General features: G+C 47.5%; 1 protein-coding gene across 3 annotated transcripts in view; it reads right to left on the bottom strand.

Annotated features, from left to right (window-relative positions):
• The window catches only part of RAB11A (RAB11A, member RAS oncogene family), a 22567-nt gene extending 1433 nt beyond the window's left edge, over nt 1-21134 (bottom strand). The window contains exons 1-5 of one of the 3 annotated variants that reach the window (XM_027688737.1): nt 21006-21134; nt 13397-13592; nt 12324-12517; nt 11300-11380; nt 2769-4443 (exon numbers count right to left, since the gene is read on the bottom strand). In XM_027688737.1, the coding sequence (XP_027544538.1) occupies nt 4304-4443; nt 11300-11380; nt 12324-12517; nt 13397-13592; nt 21006-21045 (651 nt within the window). In that variant the 5' untranslated portion in view covers nt 21046-21134 and the 3' untranslated portion in view covers nt 2769-4303. Of the gene's footprint in view, nt 1-2768; nt 4444-9855; nt 9930-11299; nt 11381-12323; nt 12518-13396; nt 13593-21005 lie in introns of those variants that run through there. The other 2 variants (XM_027688739.1, XM_027688738.1) reach the window with 2 other exon arrangements.
• Between the last annotated feature and the right edge of the window lie 45 nt (nt 21135-21179).

Below are 21179 nucleotides of genomic sequence, written 5' to 3'. Positions count from 1 at the left end.
GTCCTTGGGAATCCTGCCCTGGGAGCCCTGTCCTTGGGAATCCTGCCTCTGGGAATCCTGTCCCTGGGAGCCCTGTCCTCGGAGCCAGGACCCACCAGGTGGTCAGGCTAGCTCTGAACCCCCCAACCTGAGCCCAGAGACCTCCCAGGCTCCCGGAGCAGCCAATGTCCATGTCCCAGGATCATTCCCACACGATTCCCCGAATGCTGCATGTGTGCATGGGGGCCCTGACCGAGCAGCAATAGCGGTTTTGTTTTCCAGGAAAGCCTTATTTGAGATGTAAGATATTTTGTAGGGCCAGTAGGAATATATTTTATGTACATGAACGGAAAGACTTACCTCAAAAATATCAAGAGAAAGGCAGTTGGATAAGGAATACTCTTGTGGAGCCCTACCTTGACACCCAGCACAAGCAGCCCCAGCTGCCAGCCTGACCCATGTTTGTGTGTTGCTGTAGTTTGCAATGAGACTCCAGAGAGCAGAGATGTGCTCAGTTGTTGTGTTGGTTTTTTTTTTTTTCAAAGCAGGATTTTGAAACCAAATGCAATGATGTGCATAGAGCTTAACAGGAAAAAAAACAAGCAAAACCAACAAAAAAAAGGTACCTTCTTGTATATTAGTGTTAGCTTAGGAAACAGGCACCAAAATGGCAATACTTTTTTAAGGCAAGACAGATTTGTAATATATTTGTTCACTGTGCAAAGGTATCCTACCTTGTACAAAATAAATTGAATTTCTCTCACCGTGTAGTTCTCAAACGTACTCATTTGCAGAGCAAAACTTTCAGCCCCTGCACAGGCCCGAGTTCTCCAGGTGACGTGGCTGCTCACGAAGGGGCTGCTCCCCCTCAGCCAAAAACCCCCACGGGCACCAGGCACAGGACAGAAAAGGCAGGATGGCTCAGAAAGGCCAGTGCTGTAACTCCAGATTAGCCTGGAGTAAGGCCCAGTGTCAAACCAAAAGGTAAGTGGCTCTTTACACCTTTCTCCCAGCAATGTGGGGGCAGTGCCAGCACCACTCACTGATGTTCACGTCCTGCACCTCAGCGGGGTGGGCACAGTGCCCTGGGCCACTCGCAGGTTCCCGGCCCTTCAGGGGGGTGAAGATCCAGCCCAGCACAGTCACCCAGCAGGAATGGCACACAGGACACATGGAAGCTGCCTCAGCAGCTCCCAGGGAGCCCAGTCAATGAATCAGGAGCACAGATCTGCAGCAGAAACACCTTCAGAGGGAATGACTCCCAGGCAAGGCAGCACTGTGACTGCTGGAGCTTTCCAGCATTTGTGCCTCACACTTCTGAAAATCTTGTTAACTAAAGCCCAGTGTGTAATCTTCTTATTTGACAAGACACACTCAATAAGCTATTTAAGGCTGGAAATTCATCAGGTTTGAACTGATGGAATAAGTAATTCCAGCTTAATAAAAATGTCTTTTAATCACAACAATTACATGTCCTTTCTGCTTAAGTCAGAACCTCAACTCCCATCAAACACAGGAGCCACTGATGCTCATGAACAGCTTCAGAAGTGATAGAATTGGGACTTTCAAATATGTAAATGACAGCAAAAACTTTTGGCAAGAAAGCCCATTTTGCAGCATTAAATGGAGTTCCCAGAATCTCAGGAAGCTCCTTTCAGGGCCCAAAGCAGTGTCTGTTGCCATCAGTTGTCTCCCATTAGCAGGGAAGAGACACTTCAGTGCACAAGTAACGCCAATTATGGAGCAGAATGATTAATCAGCAGCCAAACAGGAACAGTCCCCCTTGAGTCAGCATTCAGATGGAATAATGTCTTGCACTGTCTCTCCCAAAGCACTTTGGGAAGCACCTTCCTGCCCCTGGAGTGTCACCCAGCCCAGGCCAGCTGGGAGCTGCTGCCACAGCCCAGGGAAGGGCAGCACAGACCCCCAGAATGGGAGGCAAAGGCTTTCCCAGGTAGGAGGTCCCCTCTCTGTACATACACCACTGGATTTTCCTTTAGAAGTCTCAGCCTCCCACAGGGGTTTCTGCTCCCCCTGGCTGTGCTGCAATTCCAGCTGCTGCGGGAGGAAGAGTTTTGCCTAAAACCACACGAAATCAGGACCTGATGTGACAGCTGAGTCCAGTCACCTGCTTATAGGAATGAGAAAAGGAAGTGGAGTGAAACTTATCCTGTATTTCCAGATGACAAATTTAAAGCTTGGCTGCTGCAGGGAATTGGTTAATTCCAAAATATGCTCCAGTCTGGGCAGAGAAGGTGCTGCAAGAACAGCTCCCACAGTAATCCAGGACCAGGCTCACTCCTCATCCTCAGACCAAAACTGCACAGTCCCCAGAGCCACTGGCACTGCCCCACGTGCTCCGTGGGTGCTCCTGGCACCACTTCACCAGGACACCCCAGCGGGATCCCAAGCTTCCATCCTTTCCTGCAGAAGGAGCAGTTTGTATCCCACAGGATTTTCTTTCTCATGGCAATGTGGGAAAAAAAACCCCAGGTTTGTAAAAGCTATTCAGAGGTTTGACTGGAGTGAACCCACAGAATTCCTGAGTGTAAAAGCTCCCTGGAGCTGTCAAACTGCCCTGGCTCTGAACTGCAGCAGCCCCAGAAAGCTGCAGACCTGCTCTGAGGGAAGACAACTGTGTTACACGACCCTTCCAGGTCCTTTTCCAGGGGCACTTCCACTTTACAGTGTCTTCTCACTGCCTGCTCCAAGAAGCTCATCAGCTTCCAGTAAATAAAAACCTTCATGTCAAATCCCAGTCCTCCCAAAAAATGCACCCAACACCACAGTGAGTCGTCCCCTGTAATTCTTTATTAGAATCATGGATGAATATATTTTAAATCAATCTAAAAAAATAATGAATCAAAGTACAGTACATGCATAAAATACAAAGTAATTTACAAACAGATCAAAGGAGCATCTCCAGAACTAATACCAGGAGGAGAAATGGAGTAAAAAACCAAGAAGTGACCGACTACAGCAATGCCTTCCGTGTGCCTCACACGTCATGAGCACCGCGAGACAGGAGGGTTGGGATGGAACACAGCTGGAAGTGCCAACCGGATTTTGGATGTTCCACACCGGTCGTATCAGAGTTTGAGAAACATCCCCTACAATCCATTACTTCCCTGTAATTGTATAAATAACTACAGGCATTTACACAACAAACAGTTCCTCTAAACAGTGTAGGAATGCAGTGCCCGTAGCCCCAGTGCCAGGGTTGGCATGTTTAGGAATAGCAGAGAGGGATGTGCAGTGACAGAAGGCACAGTTCATGTATCCCTGAACAAGCGAATCCGACTGAGGATTTGTACGGAGCGACAGACAGCAGGAACACGTCCAGCAGGAAAACTACTCCAGATGGTTTTGTTCAAGAGCAGACAACAAACCACTGGAATAATTTAAAAATACTGGATCAAACAGAACTGAGAACTAAGGCCAGGTAGTTGAAGGTGTTGATTCATCAACTCAAGCATTCGAATATATTCATATAAGTGGCATGCATTAACAGGTGTGATATGTAATACGTGACAACATCCTTCAAGTCTGTGTCCCATAAAAAAAAAAAGGCATCCTCAAATCCTGATACCACCAGCACTGCGGGGGCCAAGCCTCAGGCAGCACAAAACCAGGCTGCAAGCTCCAGGGTTGGAGTGACCCTTCCCCAGGGACGCAGCTCCCTCACAAAGGGCCCCTCAGTGCAGCCCCAGCAGCTCTGCCTCACATCAACCTCCTCTGCAGCAGGTGCCAAACCACAGCACCTCAGTCACAGGTTGCCAGAACCTGCTGCTTGTTCTCGAGAAATTCTCTTTTCTCCCCCATAATACTCTACAAAACTTCACTTGACAATCTCAAGAAGCAGCCAAAAACATTTAACTTACATTAAAATTGCACTTCAGAGCAACGGGCGCTTGGCCAAGCTTTAGGTGCAGATGCAACACCTTCAGACAAGGAAAGATTATCCTGCCCAGAGATACTTTCCTTGTTAACCTGACAGTAATTGCTTTGTGAGGAGCAGAATAACGAATTCAAGTGCTCACTAAAGGTTCCTGTGCTCTGACTAATGGGCATCATGTTGGGAAGAGATCAGTTGAGTTCCAAACAATTTACTGACCCCAAACCGACAAGCCAGCGTTGGGAAAATACTGCAGCCACATCCAAGTAAGAGACTGATAAACACTGAAATCAAAGTGTTTTAAGACATGGAGAAATTCAGAAGGAATAAGCAGTGACTAAACACAAGAATGGAACCACGAGAATTACAAATATATTTAAATCTTGGACCTGGGGAATATACACAGCCTTTTAGGAAAGAATGGACAATTTATATATTCTGACAGCACTGCATCTTTGGTTTGTTTTCAGTGGTGGGGGGGACGTGGATGGGAACCACGTTGTTGCTTGGAGACATATCATTCTCACGTCTGTCGGACATTTGCTTCTGGGAGACAATGCGATAGATCTCTGCAGGGTGAGAAAGAGCTGATCATTATGAGCACACCAGCAAAATGCCATCCAGGACTCACACCTGGGGGGAACCAGGCAGAGCTCTGGGATTACATAAGTAACGCAGAGAAGCTTTCACAACAAGTTCAACTGCAGTGCTTTCTAGGTTCAGAAAATAAAATGTATTTTTGCAAAAGAAATTACTTTAACAACTGTTTTGCTTGCCTTGAGATAAGAGTTAGTAAATGGACAGAATTCACAAATTCCTTTGCTAGAAATCAGGAACTGTGTGAGCATCCATTTCTTCTGAAGGTCCTTAGTACTGTGGATGGGAGTCACATGTTTGCTCATGTATCCACAGACAACAGCAGGATTAAAGGGAACCACTCCAGATTCCTCTCCCTGATAGGACTGCAGGGGCAATTCCTTCTCTCTCAGCACACCCATCACGTACAACACCTTGTCTACCATCCCAACAGTTCTAAATCTTCAGAAAAAGTCGATTTAGGCTCAAAAGGGGAGACTGAGCCCCTTAAGCAGCACATAAAGCCTTTACAAAATGTGCTGTGTAAGAAAAGTGGGCTTCAAACAAAGAGATTCTGAACTCGGAGAGCGCAGGTTAAACCCCTGTGCCTTCCCAGCAGCTGCACTGAGAGCCCTGCCCAGTTCCTGGGGTTTGTTAGTGGCCAGTGATGCTGCACAGAAACTCAGAGCAGCTACAGCAACACTCACTTCAGCTGCATGGAGAAAGAGTAGAGCATGTGTAGCACTTCACCCCCAGAAAGGAAATAAAGCACACCAAAAATAGAACGTGGGGAACTCACTTGCAAATTTGAGTTTGAAAACCACAAAAGTTTAAAAAAAAATAAAAGCTTGCTAAAGGTCAGCTTTACAACAAGCTTGGAAGTGTTTCAAATCCAGCAAAAAGCCAACCCTGGCATGACAACATCCCATCTTCTGCTTTTTCACAGAGAAAAGTGTGCTGGCAACAAACACACCAGCAGTGCCAGCAGCAGAGCCCCCAGAGCAGGGGGCTGTGCCCACACCCCCTTTCCACATTCCATGCCCTGTCAGAAGGTTCCAGAGAAGCCCAGGCTGCCACAGACAGGGTGTCTGCACTTCCCTCCTGCACAGCAAAGCAGGAAGAGCCCAGCTCATGAGCAGCTCTGGCAAAACAAAGCGAAGGTCCAAGTTCTTTTGGGGGTTTGGAGTCTCATGTCAGCTGGATAATGACTGTCCAAACACACACATCACCTGATCCCAAACCAAGACATGGCATTTCCATTAGGAATTTGCCATTAGTGAGTAGCCTTTGTTGGGAATTTTGATGAGCTGCTGCTTAGTGCACATCCTGACATCATTTCTGGAAGTGGAGCAGCCTTGTGCTGAGAGATCCTCACACAGCTGAGTGCCTGTGATGGGATGAGATGGCACTGAGGAGCTGAACAGGGTCCCTGACAAGCCAGGCTTGAAAGCTGTCCCCCTGAGGCAACAAGCCTGCACTAATTTAAGCTGCCAACACAGAGGCCAAGTGCTCCCAGGAAGAGCAGGAGCAGGGCTGCACACATCCATGGGACTGCTGGCAAAATGGACATCTCTCATCGACACTGTGCTGGACTTATGGACTGCACAGGTAGCATCTACCTTGGGAAGAACTGGGCCTCCAAACTGACACCTCAGACTCAGACTGGGACAAACTGTTCAGAAAAGTGGATTTTACACATGCATTCAGTACAGATCAAGTCACTGAGGCAACCAGACAGGAGCTGCACAGGCAGGAGGATTTTCTGGTATCATCCTTCCCCGAGCTCACTCTTCTTTCCAACAAAGAGCCAAACAATTCTCAAGTTAAGTGACCCCCATGATAATAATAATGGCCCATCTTCGCGAACGAAGATTTGGGGAAAGGTCTTTTACCTTTCCAGCCTGCGCAATGGATTTTTTAGGTGAGTGTGTCACAGCCTGCGCTGAACTGAGCCCACCCTTTAATCCTAAGGTTCATCTGCCGGGGCCAAGCAAGCTTGGACAATGGCAGTGAGGTTCCTCAGGACGTAGGTTTGTTTAGAGTGTCCTTCTCATAGATGGATGGCCACACAGGGCTAACGACCTCCATCAGGCCAGGAGACCGGGACTTGAACCCGTGGTCGCAGCAGTGAAAGTCCTGCACGCTAACCACTAGGCCACCAGGGGTCTCGACCCCCATGAAATCAGACCTTTAAAGTCCCCTGCAGCCCGGTGTGGGAACGAGCAGATAAGGATCAGCTCAGCCCTGGAGAGCCCGTGTGTGAGGTGGGAGGAGCACAGCTGGATCTGCTCCCCATTCCTCGGGACAAGCCTTGTGCTCCACTGCCCTGCCCCGGCTCAGGGCTGACAGCCAGTTCACCTCCAGAAACAGAACAATGGCCTTTCTGAATCAACAGGAAAAGCCTCTTGCCACCTTTGTTACTGGGAACTCTCCAGTAGCACCTCCAGCAGCAGCCATTCTCAGTTTCCCAGAGAACTTCCTGAACGAGTTCATACAAGTCCCTACAAGAGCTGTCACACACTTCCTCCACCCCGTAAGCCAGGACTCACACAGGGGCACCGTGTAACACCCTCATCTGACAGCAAAGATCTTCAGCAAACAGCCCCAAAGCCCTAAAAACAATCTTAACAGCACCAGTTCCATTACTGACAAAGGCTCTGTCCCTTCTGACTCTGGGAATATATTCCCATAATTCCCACTTCCACAACCTGCCCAGCAGCCCTGCCAGTGAATCCCCTTCCAGCACTCCCAAGTTTGTTGCTCCCTGCTCTGCTTCTCCCCCCTCTGCAGTGCAAACTGGGTGCAGCCACAGCCCAGATACCAACCCCTGCCTTTCCCTGGGGGAGCTGCACTGCCACCACACAGAGCTGTGCTGCTGTGACAGGGGAGGGGGAACAGCCCAAAGCTGCTCTCACGGGGCAAAATGCCCAGCAGCAAAGCCTCCACTGGAACTGTGTGCAGGCCTAATGAAGATGTGAGGTTTTTAATGAAGCCACAGCACTTTGGGCTCTGCTCAGTGACTGAATGAGACCTTATTAAGGACACATTCAGCACCACTGCATAATGGGGGACTGTGAGAGACAGGCCTTGCACTGTGAGAGCTGAGAAAAAGGGACGTTGCTGCCCGGGCCAGCCCTTGGCTGCTCAGCCTGCACTGGGGTTTCATTCCTTTTCAGGTGTACAGAGAAAACAAAAGAGGAAATCCCTCGATTTTTTGATGTTAATTCTCTGATGTTGTTTCCTTGGTGATGGGATTCCTTAGAGATGAAACCACAGCAGAATGCAGTACGGGAACAGAGACAGCACAGAGCCAGGCAGACTCCAATTTACTTTAAGGATGCTTTATCCTGCTGTGAATGCTCAGAGTGGCTGGGATCATAATACCAGTCTCTCCTATTTGCCAGCTGATACAAAGCAGCTTTGTGTGCACAACAATCAGCCCTTGCAGGCTAGACGTCTTGGAACAGAAGAATTTGGATAGGGACCACTACTCTAAGCCACAGACAGGAAAGGTCCCCAAAACCTCCTCTGGAATCCACAGCAGGACAGGAAGCCCACTAAATGTACAATATAACCCCTCTAAAAGTTCTCTCCAATACTGGGAGAGGGAAGAAGAGCTTTTATCCCTTCTTCCACCTGTAGCAACAGATCACATACTCACTTAGGCTGTGCTAACTACAAAATGGACTCATATTTCCCATGGCCAAAGCCATTCAAAGTGGCTTAATCTGAAAATCCAGGTGTGGGTAAGTTTAACATGGACCCTGCTACACCTCCAGGGGAAGAACTCTCACAAGTTTCCAATACTGCCCCAACCACAACAGCTTCAGGAGGGCTGGAAAGAAAGGGGGGGTTGCTGCAGACCTTGGCCATGACAATCTGTAGAGGAAGGATCTCAGGAGCTGGGAGAAAGGCTCTGGAGCAGCCTGGGGTGTCTGTGGAGTAGCTCCCAGCACTGCAAATTCCAGCAGAGCTGGTGCAGCAGCACGTCCTGCCCCTGCTGTCACAGCCACCTCCGCTCCAGCCGCCGGCACTGCCTGCTGGCTTTGCCAACGTCCTTCTCCAGAGGACAGCCAGCATTCCACCCACAGGCACTGTGCTGGGAGGCTGCCCTGCCAACACACACCGTCCATGATCCTGCAGGGTGGCTCCAAAAACCACATTCCTCAGATGACTGCTCCCCTCTTTCCTTCAGAGCGAGCCATTAACAGCTAAAGGCAACTGTGAAGTGTTATCGAGGAGTTTATTGGCAGAACAGTCACAGCCCAGATGGAGCCGACCTGCTGCTAAGGCACCATTTACTTCATCTTTATCTCCCTGGAACAGCAGCTCCTGTCTGGAGAGAGCCACATGCCCACTAATCACAAGTGTTTCTTCCAGCACAGTTGATCTGACCCCTCCTGAACAAGGATCCTGTCCACAGGCCCAAGAGCTCTTTGCCCTAAACATTGTCACAGCAACGTGCAGGGCACTCTGACATCCATGGAAAAGCAACAGCCTTGGCAATGTGTCAGAGTCCTCTGAGGGCAAGTTTTAATCACTTGCTTACCCATTATGGACCACTCTGCTTACAGAAATATTAAACCAGGGGAAAAAAAAAAAATCAAACTTTCACCAATTAGAATCCAAACTAATTTCTGGAATAAAAGGTATTGCTGGAAGCATGTGAGGAGAGAGAAAGCACAGCCTGGCTGTGGCCAAGAGGTGAACTGCTCCCCATGGCAACAGCAGCGCATCCTCTGAGCATCACAGGGCTTTGAGGGAAGCAGCAGCAGCCCAGGGCACACAGGGAACTTTCCACCTCCTCAGCATCACTCAGAGAACATAATGGTCCAACAGCAGATGGGGACAGCGAGGTGGCCAGTTTATACTGGCTGTGACAGCCTTGGGAGGGAACAAACACTCCCTGAGATACTTCATGTTGTTTTATTAGTGCTGGTGTACGAACGTTAATTAACTAACCTGCATCTGAGAGCCCCAATCCCCTCTGCAAGCAGAAGAAGCAGCAAGGCTGTTAGTTCTACATGACACACAGCACGTCTGGCCAGAATCTGACCTCAAAGCCTGGGTGCTCCTGAGAGAAGGGACACCAAGGACACAGGCCCGAAGGAAGAAGCCTCAGGTTTAGCAGTTATAAATGTGCAATGTCCTTCTCCTGAAAAATCCATGTGCATTTTTGACAGAACTGCCTTTAGGCAGGTGAAGAAAACAGGAAATGCAGCAGGCATCCCAAGAGCACTGCACTCAGCCACTCCTTAGTCATCCACCCTCTGATGGCAGTTAGTCATGTAGGGAGTCAATGTATAAGCTCACAGAACTTCTCTCTTTGTCTTTTTCAATTTGTGCAACACTGAATAACAACCAAATGACTACACTGAAGTTAAAAGGGAACCACGTGGCTTAACTAAAGAGGAAAAAAAAAGTTCTTTATTCATCTACACTTTTAGCTGGTGTCTGCACAAGAGCACTTAGGAACCCACTGTAAAAACACAATAGAATCAGAACTGTTGGAGGCTTCTTACAACCAAGGATAAGACAAGAAACAGATGGACACAGGTAGCTAATACCCCAGCAGCCTAACATCTCTCTCCAGTGCTAAGCTGTCCATAAAGTATTTCAAACAACTGAAAAAATGCTACAGACTTTATATTTTTACTGCAATAAAAAACTTTCTAAGCTCGATCCTCACTGTATTTTCCAAATATGGCTACCAAGTCCTTCTTAGTGTGTTTTTAAAAGAATGTCTAAATTAGCTGGCAAAGAGGAAAACAAATTCAAATCTAGCAAGGTGCCAACGTCACAGCAACAAGATCTGATTAACAGACACACAGTTATAGTTCAGAAGTGGGGCCACTGCTCATACCAAGCAGATCATGTATCCTGGCACATGCTACATTGGGAAAGAGGGAGTTTAAATTTGCAACTGGAAAACATGTTGGAGGCACTCAGAGAAAACAGGGAGACTGCCTGGCACACCTAGACCAGAGTCACAACCAGAGGAGTGTCTCAGATGTTTGAAAGCTCAGACTAGAGATTTAGAGGGGCATTTGCCAAAGCTGGGAATGATGAAAGCTCCAAAACCACACAGGCCACTGCGTCCCACTGTGCCCTGGCTACAGCTGACAGGGAGCAACACAAAAGTCCCCTGACAGTCAGTGATTTCCACACCAATTTGTGAATTCCTACCCCAGCCTTTATAAGTCAGGGTTAAATTAAGGTCTCCCACATTGTTGTAGTTGAGTGTCTCAAAGTCTTAACAAGTTTTGCCTAACTAAACAAGGCTTTAAACAAAAAGGAAGTACTTTGTCCACAGAGCATAAAATATGCAGCACTCACTGCTGTCACATGTTCCACAGGCCAGAAGTCCAGGCAGGACTATTAAATGCAATGACAGCAACTTCCCTGCAGCTCAGGAGTCACTGTGTCTCCAAGGAAGGATCTCTGCTCTTTCATCCCTTCTCCCTTGGCAACTGCTGTGGGCACCATTAAAGATGGAGCCAAACTAAATTGACTTCTCCTTTGATAAACAATGGCTGTTCTAACCTGATGCCTGCATGAGACAATTCCCTCCCGTGGGCACTCCCTGTAATGGGAGATGGAAGCTGAAACACAAACCAGGCTGACCAGAAACCTGGGGCAGATCAAAGTGAGCGAGGATTCATTCCCGAGTTCAAGGCTGGCCCTTCAACTGCGACACTTTGAAACTGGACTCCAAATCTTAGGGCTAATGAAGAATGATTGAATAGCAAAATTTTTAAACACTTTATAGGCAAAGAAAGCCCCATTTGCATCATATCTGAGCAGCCTTCTGCCCTTCCCCCTTGCAACACAAAGCACTGGATGACTCACCTGTCAGAATAGTCTGGAAAGCTGCTTCCACATTTGTAGAGTCTAAAGCAGACGTCTCAATAAATGACAAACCATTCTTCTCTGTGTGGACAGAAATACCATAATTAGAGAGGTATATCATACATCTGCTTCCCATCTGGAAAAGCTTCTGTGCCAAATAATATTTGTAGTGTTCCCGATGAGACACACGGGTATCAAGAGAAAGTATAACAAGTTGTGGGGTTTTCCCCTTCAGGTGATCTGAAAGTGATACCACCCAACAACAACAATAGAATTTACACCCATCCCCAAGAACAGGGATCAGCCCAGTGCTGTGTTACTTTAAGGCACAACTTCCTGCACTCCTGAAAAGGAGAATCTGTTACAGTTTCAAGAATTGTGTGAGGAAGTTTCCTGGATTTTCTTTAACCTCATCTCCCACCTAGTATGTCACAGCAGCTTATTTAACAGGGAGGGGAATGACACTCCTCTAGCTGCAGGCAGGAATCCTCACTGGCCAGAAACTCTGCCACTGCAGCTACAGCAAGCCTTAATGTAAGAAATCCAGCTACACTCCTGGATGAAAAGAAACTGGGCCTAAAACAAGGCAAGATTTACAGAAACTAGAATTATTGTTCACAGACCTTAACTGTGCAACAAGAGCCACAAAGCCAGTTTAATGACAGTCTGTTCAGCCACAGTACCTGTGTGGGGCTGCAGATCAGCTGGGGCACTGAAGGCAAGACACAGGAGCAAAGCTGCCACCACACAAGAAACTCAAACCTACAGCCACAGGCACAGTTTCTGTGGGAGAAGCAGCGCACAGGCAAGAGAATAACTCTGGTTTAAAATTACCAAGTGCCTCTGGCTGATTCTTGAAACGACATGCATGTCCTACAAGGTCTCCTTTCGGACTGAATTAGCCGTGTGACACCGAGGGACACGGCCAGCAGCAGTTCTTCCCTCCCACCAGTGGACTGACACCTCTAGGGGCGGGCAGACAGATCCCCAGCCAGCACTGGGACGTGCCTCTGAGTTCACCCACCCGCGAAGGCTCTGGCCTCGTCCGTGGGGACGGCTCTGAGGTGGCGCAGGTCGCTCTTGTTGCCCACGAGCATGATGACAATGTTGCTGTCGGCGTGGTCCCGCAGCTCCTTCAGCCACCGCTCCACGTTCTCGTAGGTCAGGTGCTTGGCGATGTCATACACCAGCAGTGCCCCCACGGCCCCGCGGTAGTACCTGAGGGGAGAAGGGTGGGAGAGCAACGTCAGCGGGAGTAGAAGTGACAGGTTACTGGAAAATAGCTGTTATTGAGCTGCACAAAAATACCCAAAAAGCGGAGCAGCCAGACGAGGTTACAGCACAGGACCAGCAGAGCAGCACCAGGACAGCTCAGAGCCTCAAAACCCCATGTTTGTGGGGAGAACCCTCCATCCCAAAAATGGAACTCTGGAGTCAGTCACCTTCCACCCCTGATCCACCCCTGTGAAGTCTCCCCCCACCCATCACAGTGGGTGCAGTACGGGCACGGCCCAGAGTGATAAAGAGACTGAATGACTCACTGGATCATAAAAATGTCAACGTGATCTACTCCCTTCACAAAAGGCCACTTTAGGGCCCAAGAGGCACAGTAATGCATTGAAAAAGAAACAGGCTGTGTTCTCTCACCTCACAACTTCCTCCAGCTCTACTGAAATCCAGCTTTTGCTATGCTGTTTTTTTCCAATTAAACAAGCACACACAAAGTGAGCAGTCTTTCCTGGCTGCTACAGGAGGGTTTCTGCTCTTAGGTTACCACTGATAAAACCTCCAGGAACACCGATATTACTTTATCATTCACTTGCACTGAAACGAGTCTCTCAAAGCTCTTGCAATTCTAGGCTTGAAATGCCCCCATTTAGGTGTCACAAGAGCACAGAGCAGTAAATCCGTCTGCGCAGGGACACACTAGATCGAGTTTCTGGGCTGAATAATATTTAACCTTCCTCCCACCTCAGGCTGAGGATATTACCTGATAAAACACAAACACCCCCTGTTTGCAGCTCCTGAGGAATCGGAAGGGCCCACAACTCCCCTCCTCAGCCAAAGCTTCTCCCCAGCCACCCAGGGATCACTTACGCTGAGGTTATGGCTCGGTACCGCTCCTGCCCTGCAGTGTCCCAGATCTGAGCCTTTATTGTCTTCCCATCCACCTGAATGCTCCTCGTTGCAAACTCGACTCCAATGGTGCTTTTGCTTTCCAAGTTGAACTCATTGCGAGTGAATCGAGACAGAAGGTTGCTCTTGCCTACCCCGGAGTCTCCGATAAGGACAACTACAAGACAAGAGCAGCATAAGGATCAGATTCCAGATGCAGACGGTGCATTGACAATCACCTGCAACAAACATTTATTTTTGGGAATGAAGCATGAAAGAACAGAATGGCATGCTTGTCATGGATCTGCTGCCCAAGGGTTGGAAAACCAGAGCTGCCACATTCACCAGCATTTTGAACAGACACTAGACTGGACTTTTACTGGTTACATTTCAGTCTCCTTTGCCCAGCATGGAAGAACATTCCTCTTCCAGGAAGAATGTACAAGGCTGTCACTGCAAAAGTTGGGGACTGGTTAGATTTCACATCCTTGTAACAACATTAGAACTAAAAAACAAAACAAAATCCCCACAACCACACAACTGAAATCTGCTTTGCTTAAGAAGTTCAAAACGCAGGGCAAGCAGCAGAGTCTGCTTTACCACAGAAAAATCTGTGAATGAAAAAAAGAACCAAACCAAAAAAACCCCAAGGCCACCATCACCCTGAGAGACAGTTTGAAATGTTTGCTAAACCACAGCTCTCTGCCCTTCTGCAGACACTCTCTGCTGCTGTGGCTCCTGGACACATCAGGCAAGAACCTGGAACTACTCTAAAACAGTGCTGGGGTATCACTGGGATTCAGGATTGGAACCACCATCCACACCCTTCCCTTGCTCAGCTTGACTCATCCCAGCACCAGTGCCAAGCAAACTAATTGGAGGGATTCAGCTACACTTGACAAGAGAGCAGGAGGTTTAAAGTCCAGTTCCTTCAGGGAAAACAGTCATGAGGATTCGCTGCAATAACCTGTAATGCTGGTTGAAAGGTGCAAGGTTAAGTGTAACTTAAAACTGAGTCCCAAGATGCAGAACATTGGATGAAACATGTTCACAACCTGAGTCACACCACCAGGAGCCTCTCGGGATGATCTTCTGCCCTTAACAAAGATAAGGTACCAAACCAGTAGTGAGGGGAAGGGAAGAAAAAGAGGATAAAGTCCTTGAGAGGAAAGGCTGATAACTAAGTTCAGCAGTGAATCAGTACCAGCCCAAGCAAAAAAGTGCACGCTCAGGTGACACAAAAAATGTTGTGGCTTTGCTCGTTTAGGAAAAAACAAATACTTGCTAAGTAACACACATCATTAACAGCTGAGACACCACAACACAGTGTTAAAGATTCTGTGTGGTGCAACAGAGCGATGAGTGCACCAAACACATTCAATCACAGGAGAAACCCCCCGTGGAGCTCAGTCTAGCAGCGCAAACACTCCCATCTGCTGCTGCAGCCCTGTGCACACCAGCTCCTGCTTAAATAATGCAGAGCAATTCTGGCAAATGGGACTTTGCTCTGACTGGAAGGGCAGAGCAGCACCTTTTAAACTCCCTTCCATAAATGAAAATTGCAGCAAACATTGGCTTCAAAAGGTCTTGTGCAGAATACTTCATCAAAATAAACATCTTCCCAGCTTCCCCTGCCAGCTGACTCAGCACACAGCCAGCCAAGCTCTGAACTTGCATAAAGCAGAGTGGCTCTGTTAACCACGTCTGTTTGAGAAGATCACAAGTGCAGGTAGGTGGCAACCCATGCTGAATGCAAATAGGAGTGTACTTTCCTCTGTGCCAGGTCAGCACTGCTCCGTGTGGCTGCCCTGACACTGCTGAGCAGCTCTGCTGGCACCGGGGATACTAAATCATGACAAACCGGGGGCAGGGGACAGGGCAGGGACTGCATCACCACCCTTGGCAAACAGCCGTGGCTTTCCTCTTCCACTGGCAAGTAAGTTCTCCAACACTATTTTGGCAGATTTAGGCCATGGTTTTAGATGACATCGTGTTTGTAATCACTGGGACGTGTTACACACAAATGTGAGCTCCCTTCACACACCTCAGTCCTGCATCACCCAGCACCAGCTCTGGCAGCAGCCAGAAACTCCTCTGAACAAGGAAAACAATCCACATCCATCATTTCCTTTTCCCAACAGGATGCATCATATACCTGTTAAGTATCCCCTCAAACATATTTTTATTGTTCAGTGCAAACCCCACCTTCAAGTCACTTAGTAGATGGATCCCTTTGATTCCTCTGCCAGGTTTTTTTCCTTACCTTCTCTGAATCCCACGCTGCTTATGCTCTGAATGGTTTCCAGCACCAGATTAATGTGTCCCAATTAAAAGGGGAAAATAATACTTTCCTCCTTGAAGTCAGCTATTTCCTCTACTTAATTGGGCCACTGCAGCTCCTCTTGAATACGGACACAAGAACAGCTTGGAATGTCAGCAGGCGCCTCAGACTCCTCACTCCTTCTGCATTTCTGCCAGTCTGGGCAAGTATCACTCTTTAAATACAATTATGAACTGAAACAGCTTTAACAGCCACTCAGATTGTGTTATTCATTGCAGTTTTGCTTTCCTTATCAAACCACTTTGTTTTGATATTTCATACTACACACTGCTCCAAGGTATTACATTCCTTGCATAGAAATGCAGTAGAAATGACCCTGGGTAGCCGAGTCCCATTCTAACTATCCCAGGCAAACAGTTTCTAGGAGGGAAATGACGTTATCTAGGCCATGATAAAGCTAATTGTTCCTGCACACACCCTTTTATTGGGCTTTTCTTCCAGAAACTCACTCCTAATGGTTAGAAATTGCCTTCTAATTTTCAGGAGAAATTAGTGGTGTCCATGTGCCAGCATCATCCATTAGCTTATTAGAGTCCTGTCCCTAAGGTGTTTACACTGGGGTATTTACAGAAAGCAACCACATCTTCTCTGGGCTTTGTTGCATTTGCTAAACGAGCCAACTTGTCAAACGGTTCCATATAAACACATCCTCCATTTCCCCAAACACCTTCCCTACAAGTTTTTCCACTTCTTTCCCACACAGTGAGAACTGCACACATCACTCTCAGTGAGATCTCTCTGTGATGCACAAAGGGATTTTAGTATTTCCATCTCTACTCCAGGCATACCTGGAGCTGGAATTATTTTTCCTGACCATTTCACCTTGATGGCTCGGTCTGCCTGTGGTCAGACCTAATTGTTCAGCTTTAAGCTGGCAAACTTTTACTTTGCCAAACTCCTATGAGTCCCCAGGCATAAAACCTCACATCCCGAATCCCAGCTCATCTGGAGGACTGCAGTCATCATCAGCACACACTCTGACTGACCCTGTCCCACCCAACTTGCCTCATCAGCAAATTCCTTCAGTACATCAGCACTGGAAGGAGGAAGGTCTGGAGGAAATGTTTTAGCAAGTTCAGCCACAAGAGCCAGTCCTGAAATCCATCAATAACCTGCTTTGGACCAGTACTTCCCTCACAGGAGCAGCACCTTAGGAAGCTTCACAGCCAAGGAAGATGGTATTGGCAGATCTGAAAGCCATGGAAGGGATCTCCCGGCCCCAAGTGACTGGTTTAGTGACAGGACAGTTCAATACTTGCAACCATGTGCTTAAAATCGATGCATTTGACTTTCTACAGCAGTTGCTACCCCAAAGGTTCAGGACAAACATACAAGCATTTGGTGGAGAGAAAAAAAATTAAAAAAAAAAGAAGTATGAAGTCTACACTACTGTAAAAATTTCACTCTGTAATTCCAGTTTTATTTCTGTAGAAGACCAAAATAAGAATTCAATTTCCTAAGCTGCATGAGAAGCAATTTAGAGAACCATGTTGAGGAAGGATTATTAATTTTTCACCAACATTCCAGCTCACTCACCCAATTTTTATTTCTGTTAAACCTTTTACTTAACAATTTTCAGAAAATACTTTAATTATCTCATGAAATATGCCACTGACAAAGTAATCAGGTTGAAAATAGAGTCCAGCAGCACTGGCTTGTCCTGTCTACAATAAAAGTTATTACACAAGTCACACAGTACACAATTTAAGACAAGACCACCAGCACTAGGGAATTACAGTGGCTAAAACCACTTGTCTCTGCACTGAGCTGTGCTATAAAGAGACATATCAATAAAAAGCTTGGACACGTCTTCATGATCCCAGAAGAACCTGCTGATGAACCTCGTCCTGCCCACTTCAGCTGGAGTTTAAAGGAAAAATGGATAAGATGACTTAATTCTACACGCTGCAGGCAGCAGGTGATAACATGGTCATGACTTGTGTTAATCTCCCTCCTCAGCTGTGCCCCCATTTTATTCACCCCTTTTCTACCACAGAGAACTGGCTTCTTAAAGGCCCTTTGGGGTCGGGGTTGTTTGTTCCCTGTCCATACTACAGGGAACACCTCCAAACACCTCTGTAGTAAGTGGCTACACCAGGAGGTTTGTTAGAGCACAAAACTGCCTCTACATCTAAGGCAGTGAAGGCCAAGGGCTTCCAACCACTGTCCAAACTAAGAGCTGCCATGAAACCACTTTTTCCTACACGTTTATCTAAACACACAGGGAAAAAAAATGGGGTTTCTAAACCCCAAACCAACAAGTTGGTTCAGTTTCAGAGCATTTCCTCAATATCAAAGGGAAACGTTGGAGAAATGAACATGATGCAAAGTAGGGAGCAGACAGCTGAAACTGGAGGTTTTCCTAACAATAAGTTGAATGTCACCACAAGGCACCATGCTCAGAAATGAGAAGTCTGCTCCCAAATCCAGAGTTCCAGATGGTTTCAAGGTGCAGCCATAACCTTCCTGAGCTTTGTCCACAGAAAACTTCTCCTCCAAGTGAGGGTTCCTTTGATAACTACTCATCTACTGCAAACACATTGATCAAAAAGATAAAAAAGTTCCTGTATTTAAGCCAGGGTTAATTTATTAAGTAATAAAGTAATATCCTTATATTACCATTACACTTTCCTCCTATTAAAATTAGAGCAAGATTTCTACAAACTGCACTTCATAGGCCTTGTGTTTCCTCAAGGGCAGTGCTGGGAACAGCAGGCACTGCTCTCAGCCAAACCCCAAAAGCATGGAAGAACACAAAGACATGGAGCTGAACAAGAAGAATTTAACAGAAACTGTCTTTTTCGAGTCAGGCTTAAGCTTTACTATGTGCTGAAGTGTTGCAACAGAGTCAGGAGAAGGGTATTTTGTAACGTGTTCATAACCCCAGAACTGTCCTACTGGATTAAGTGTCCTGATAGACCAACGGACCCACACCCACAGTCTGACCAGCAAGAACTGATGTCCAAGAAACATTCTGTGTAACAGAACACTCTAATCTCTGTCCCAGCCAGCCCTTCCTCTTCAAACAAACAATACCTTCAGGCTTGCCATTGTCACCATCACATCGAAATGCCCCAACCAACGCTGTTCTTCTTCTCTAAGTCTGTGCAGGCTTTCGATTTCATTTATAGTATTTATGGCAATGCACCACTCCAGAATTTGCATATACACCTGTGGGACTCTGCCCTTCTGCTTTCACCTGCTGCCCAGCAATAGAAGCATTACAGATATCCAGAGAAATTATGACAAACAGAGATACTTTCCCTACTTGCCCTTATCACTCACTGTTCTAATTTTGATCAAGTTTTACATCACTTCAGTATAAGGGCTGTGAATCCATTAGGTCTCTCTTCCAATTATTTTGATGCCTTTCTCCATCATTTTAATTCTACAATATCCCTTTCAAAATGGAAATGCTTGTCTTATCACCATTTCCACTCCATTCCCAAGATGCTCATGTCTCAAATTCAAACACTGACCTAAAGTTCCCCCTGAGTTCCCATTTCCTTTTCCAAGAGTGTTTACCTTCCCCTTGCCTTTTTGACCAGTGCCCACTAAGGAGACATTCAGTTCACAAACCTACTTGCAATAATTTCAAGATCATTCCAGAGCGGTGACAGCTTGTTTAGAACCACCATCACCTCTGGGAAGTTACAGAAGTTTCCAGGATTTGTATTACTCTGCATTTTTATGTTATTTCAGCTGCCACATTAATCCCAGTTATGTGACATTGCATCAACTTCCTGCGGTCCACTTTAGCTCTGCAAAACCCAAATGGCTCATCTTCACAACAGCATTTCCACAGCATTCCCCGCTCTCCCAACAGTTTCTACGAACCAGGCTCAACAGAAAAAGCTTTAGGAGAGGCAATCAAATAAACCAGCTCTGAACTTCTCCCTGTAACTGGATCCAAGCTTTTTAATTCCCCAATTACATAAGGAAGTAGGTGTAATAAAAGATAGGAGCTCTCCCAGAAAACTCACTGATATTCTCAGGCTTTCACAGCTAAAACATTAATTACAAGCCCACTGACAGAACTGCAGGAACAAGTAAGAGAAACTCAAAGGTTGTGATAACCTGAACACAAGTTCCTGCAATAAGGCTGCTGGATGTGATTAAACCTGTGCTCAGCAAAGCCCTTGCCAGTGCTGCAAGCTGAGAAAAAAGGCCCTTCTGGAACTTCCTGATTTGATTTTAATACAGTACAGATAACTGATTTATAGCTAGAAATAATACCACTTTCCACATGCAATTGGATAAAACAGGTAACAAACAAAAAAAACCCAACAAAACCAACCAAAAAACAACTACTCAAAGTTATGACAGAAGCTTAAGGGTACAGGAGAAAAAAACTCTGATGTTTTCCTTTACCTTCATGATGACAAGCACAGGGTCTCTCACCATCACATCATAACAAGCAATGCTCTAAACCCTAAATTCAAATTTACAACACCACACCACAACAAACAAGTACTTTTTACAGGACTCTGCTTGCTTTTACAGGAGGGCTTGAAAAAATTGGACAGTGAACTTCCAAAACCTCAGCACTTCTGCACACATTTCACCACAGCGTGCTGTATGAACCTGGACAGCAGGGGTGGCGTTTTACTCTGCAGGGAGTGAAAATTGGGTATTTAACTACAATCTGCAACGTTTTACCCCAACTTGCTGCTGTACGGCAGAGTGCAGGGACATCAGCCCTGGAAAACAAGGAATTCCTGCCCTTCTCTGCTGGGAGCCAGGACAGGATGGGAGATCCAGGCCAGGTTGGAGCAACCTGGAATAGCAGAAGGTGTCCCTGCCCATGGCAGGGGGTGGAATGGGATGGGATTTAAGGTCCCTTCCCACACAAACCATTCCAGGATTCTATGGTTCCATAATCACTGGGCGTGGAACAGCAGGTACATTCACCCCTCGCCAAGGGCTCGGAACGCAGAAGGCAGCAGATCTCGCTCTTTTATTAAATTAGTGCATCATTACCAACGCTGAGCGTATCCCACCCCCTCCGCAGCCCTGTTCAACAACCGGAGAGGGGCCTTATCAACCTTGAGGAGTCCTTATCACCCGCGGGCATCCTCCCCGGCGCTCTCTGCTCGCCAGCCCGCCGCCTCCCCCTGCTCAGCCCCTGCCCGGGCACCGACACAGCCTCGCTGCCCCAACCCGCCCGAACGGGGCACTCCGGGCCGCGGGGGAACCCCCGAGCGGTGCCCGCGGCGCTGCCCCCGCGCCGAGGGCCCCGCGCCGCCTCACCTTTGAACAGATAGTCGTACTCGTCGTCGCGGGTGCCCATGGCGGGTGTCGGGGCGGCGGCGGGTCGGGAGCGCAGCGGGAGCGGGAGCGGGGCCGGGGCCGGTCCGTCCCTGCAGCCGCCGCGGCGCTTCCGCCCTGCGCGCTCCGCCCGCCCGCCCGCGGCCGCTTCCGGGG

Source organism: Neopelma chrysocephalum, unplaced genomic scaffold (assembly GCF_003984885.1).
Source record: "Neopelma chrysocephalum unplaced genomic scaffold, ASM398488v2 Primary Assembly neopelma1_75, whole genome shotgun sequence".
NCBI classification, from domain to species: Eukaryota; Metazoa; Chordata; class Aves; order Passeriformes; family Pipridae; genus Neopelma; species Neopelma chrysocephalum.
The sequence above is the reverse complement of the archived record's forward strand: the minus strand, read 5'-3'. Positions and strand labels throughout refer to the sequence as shown.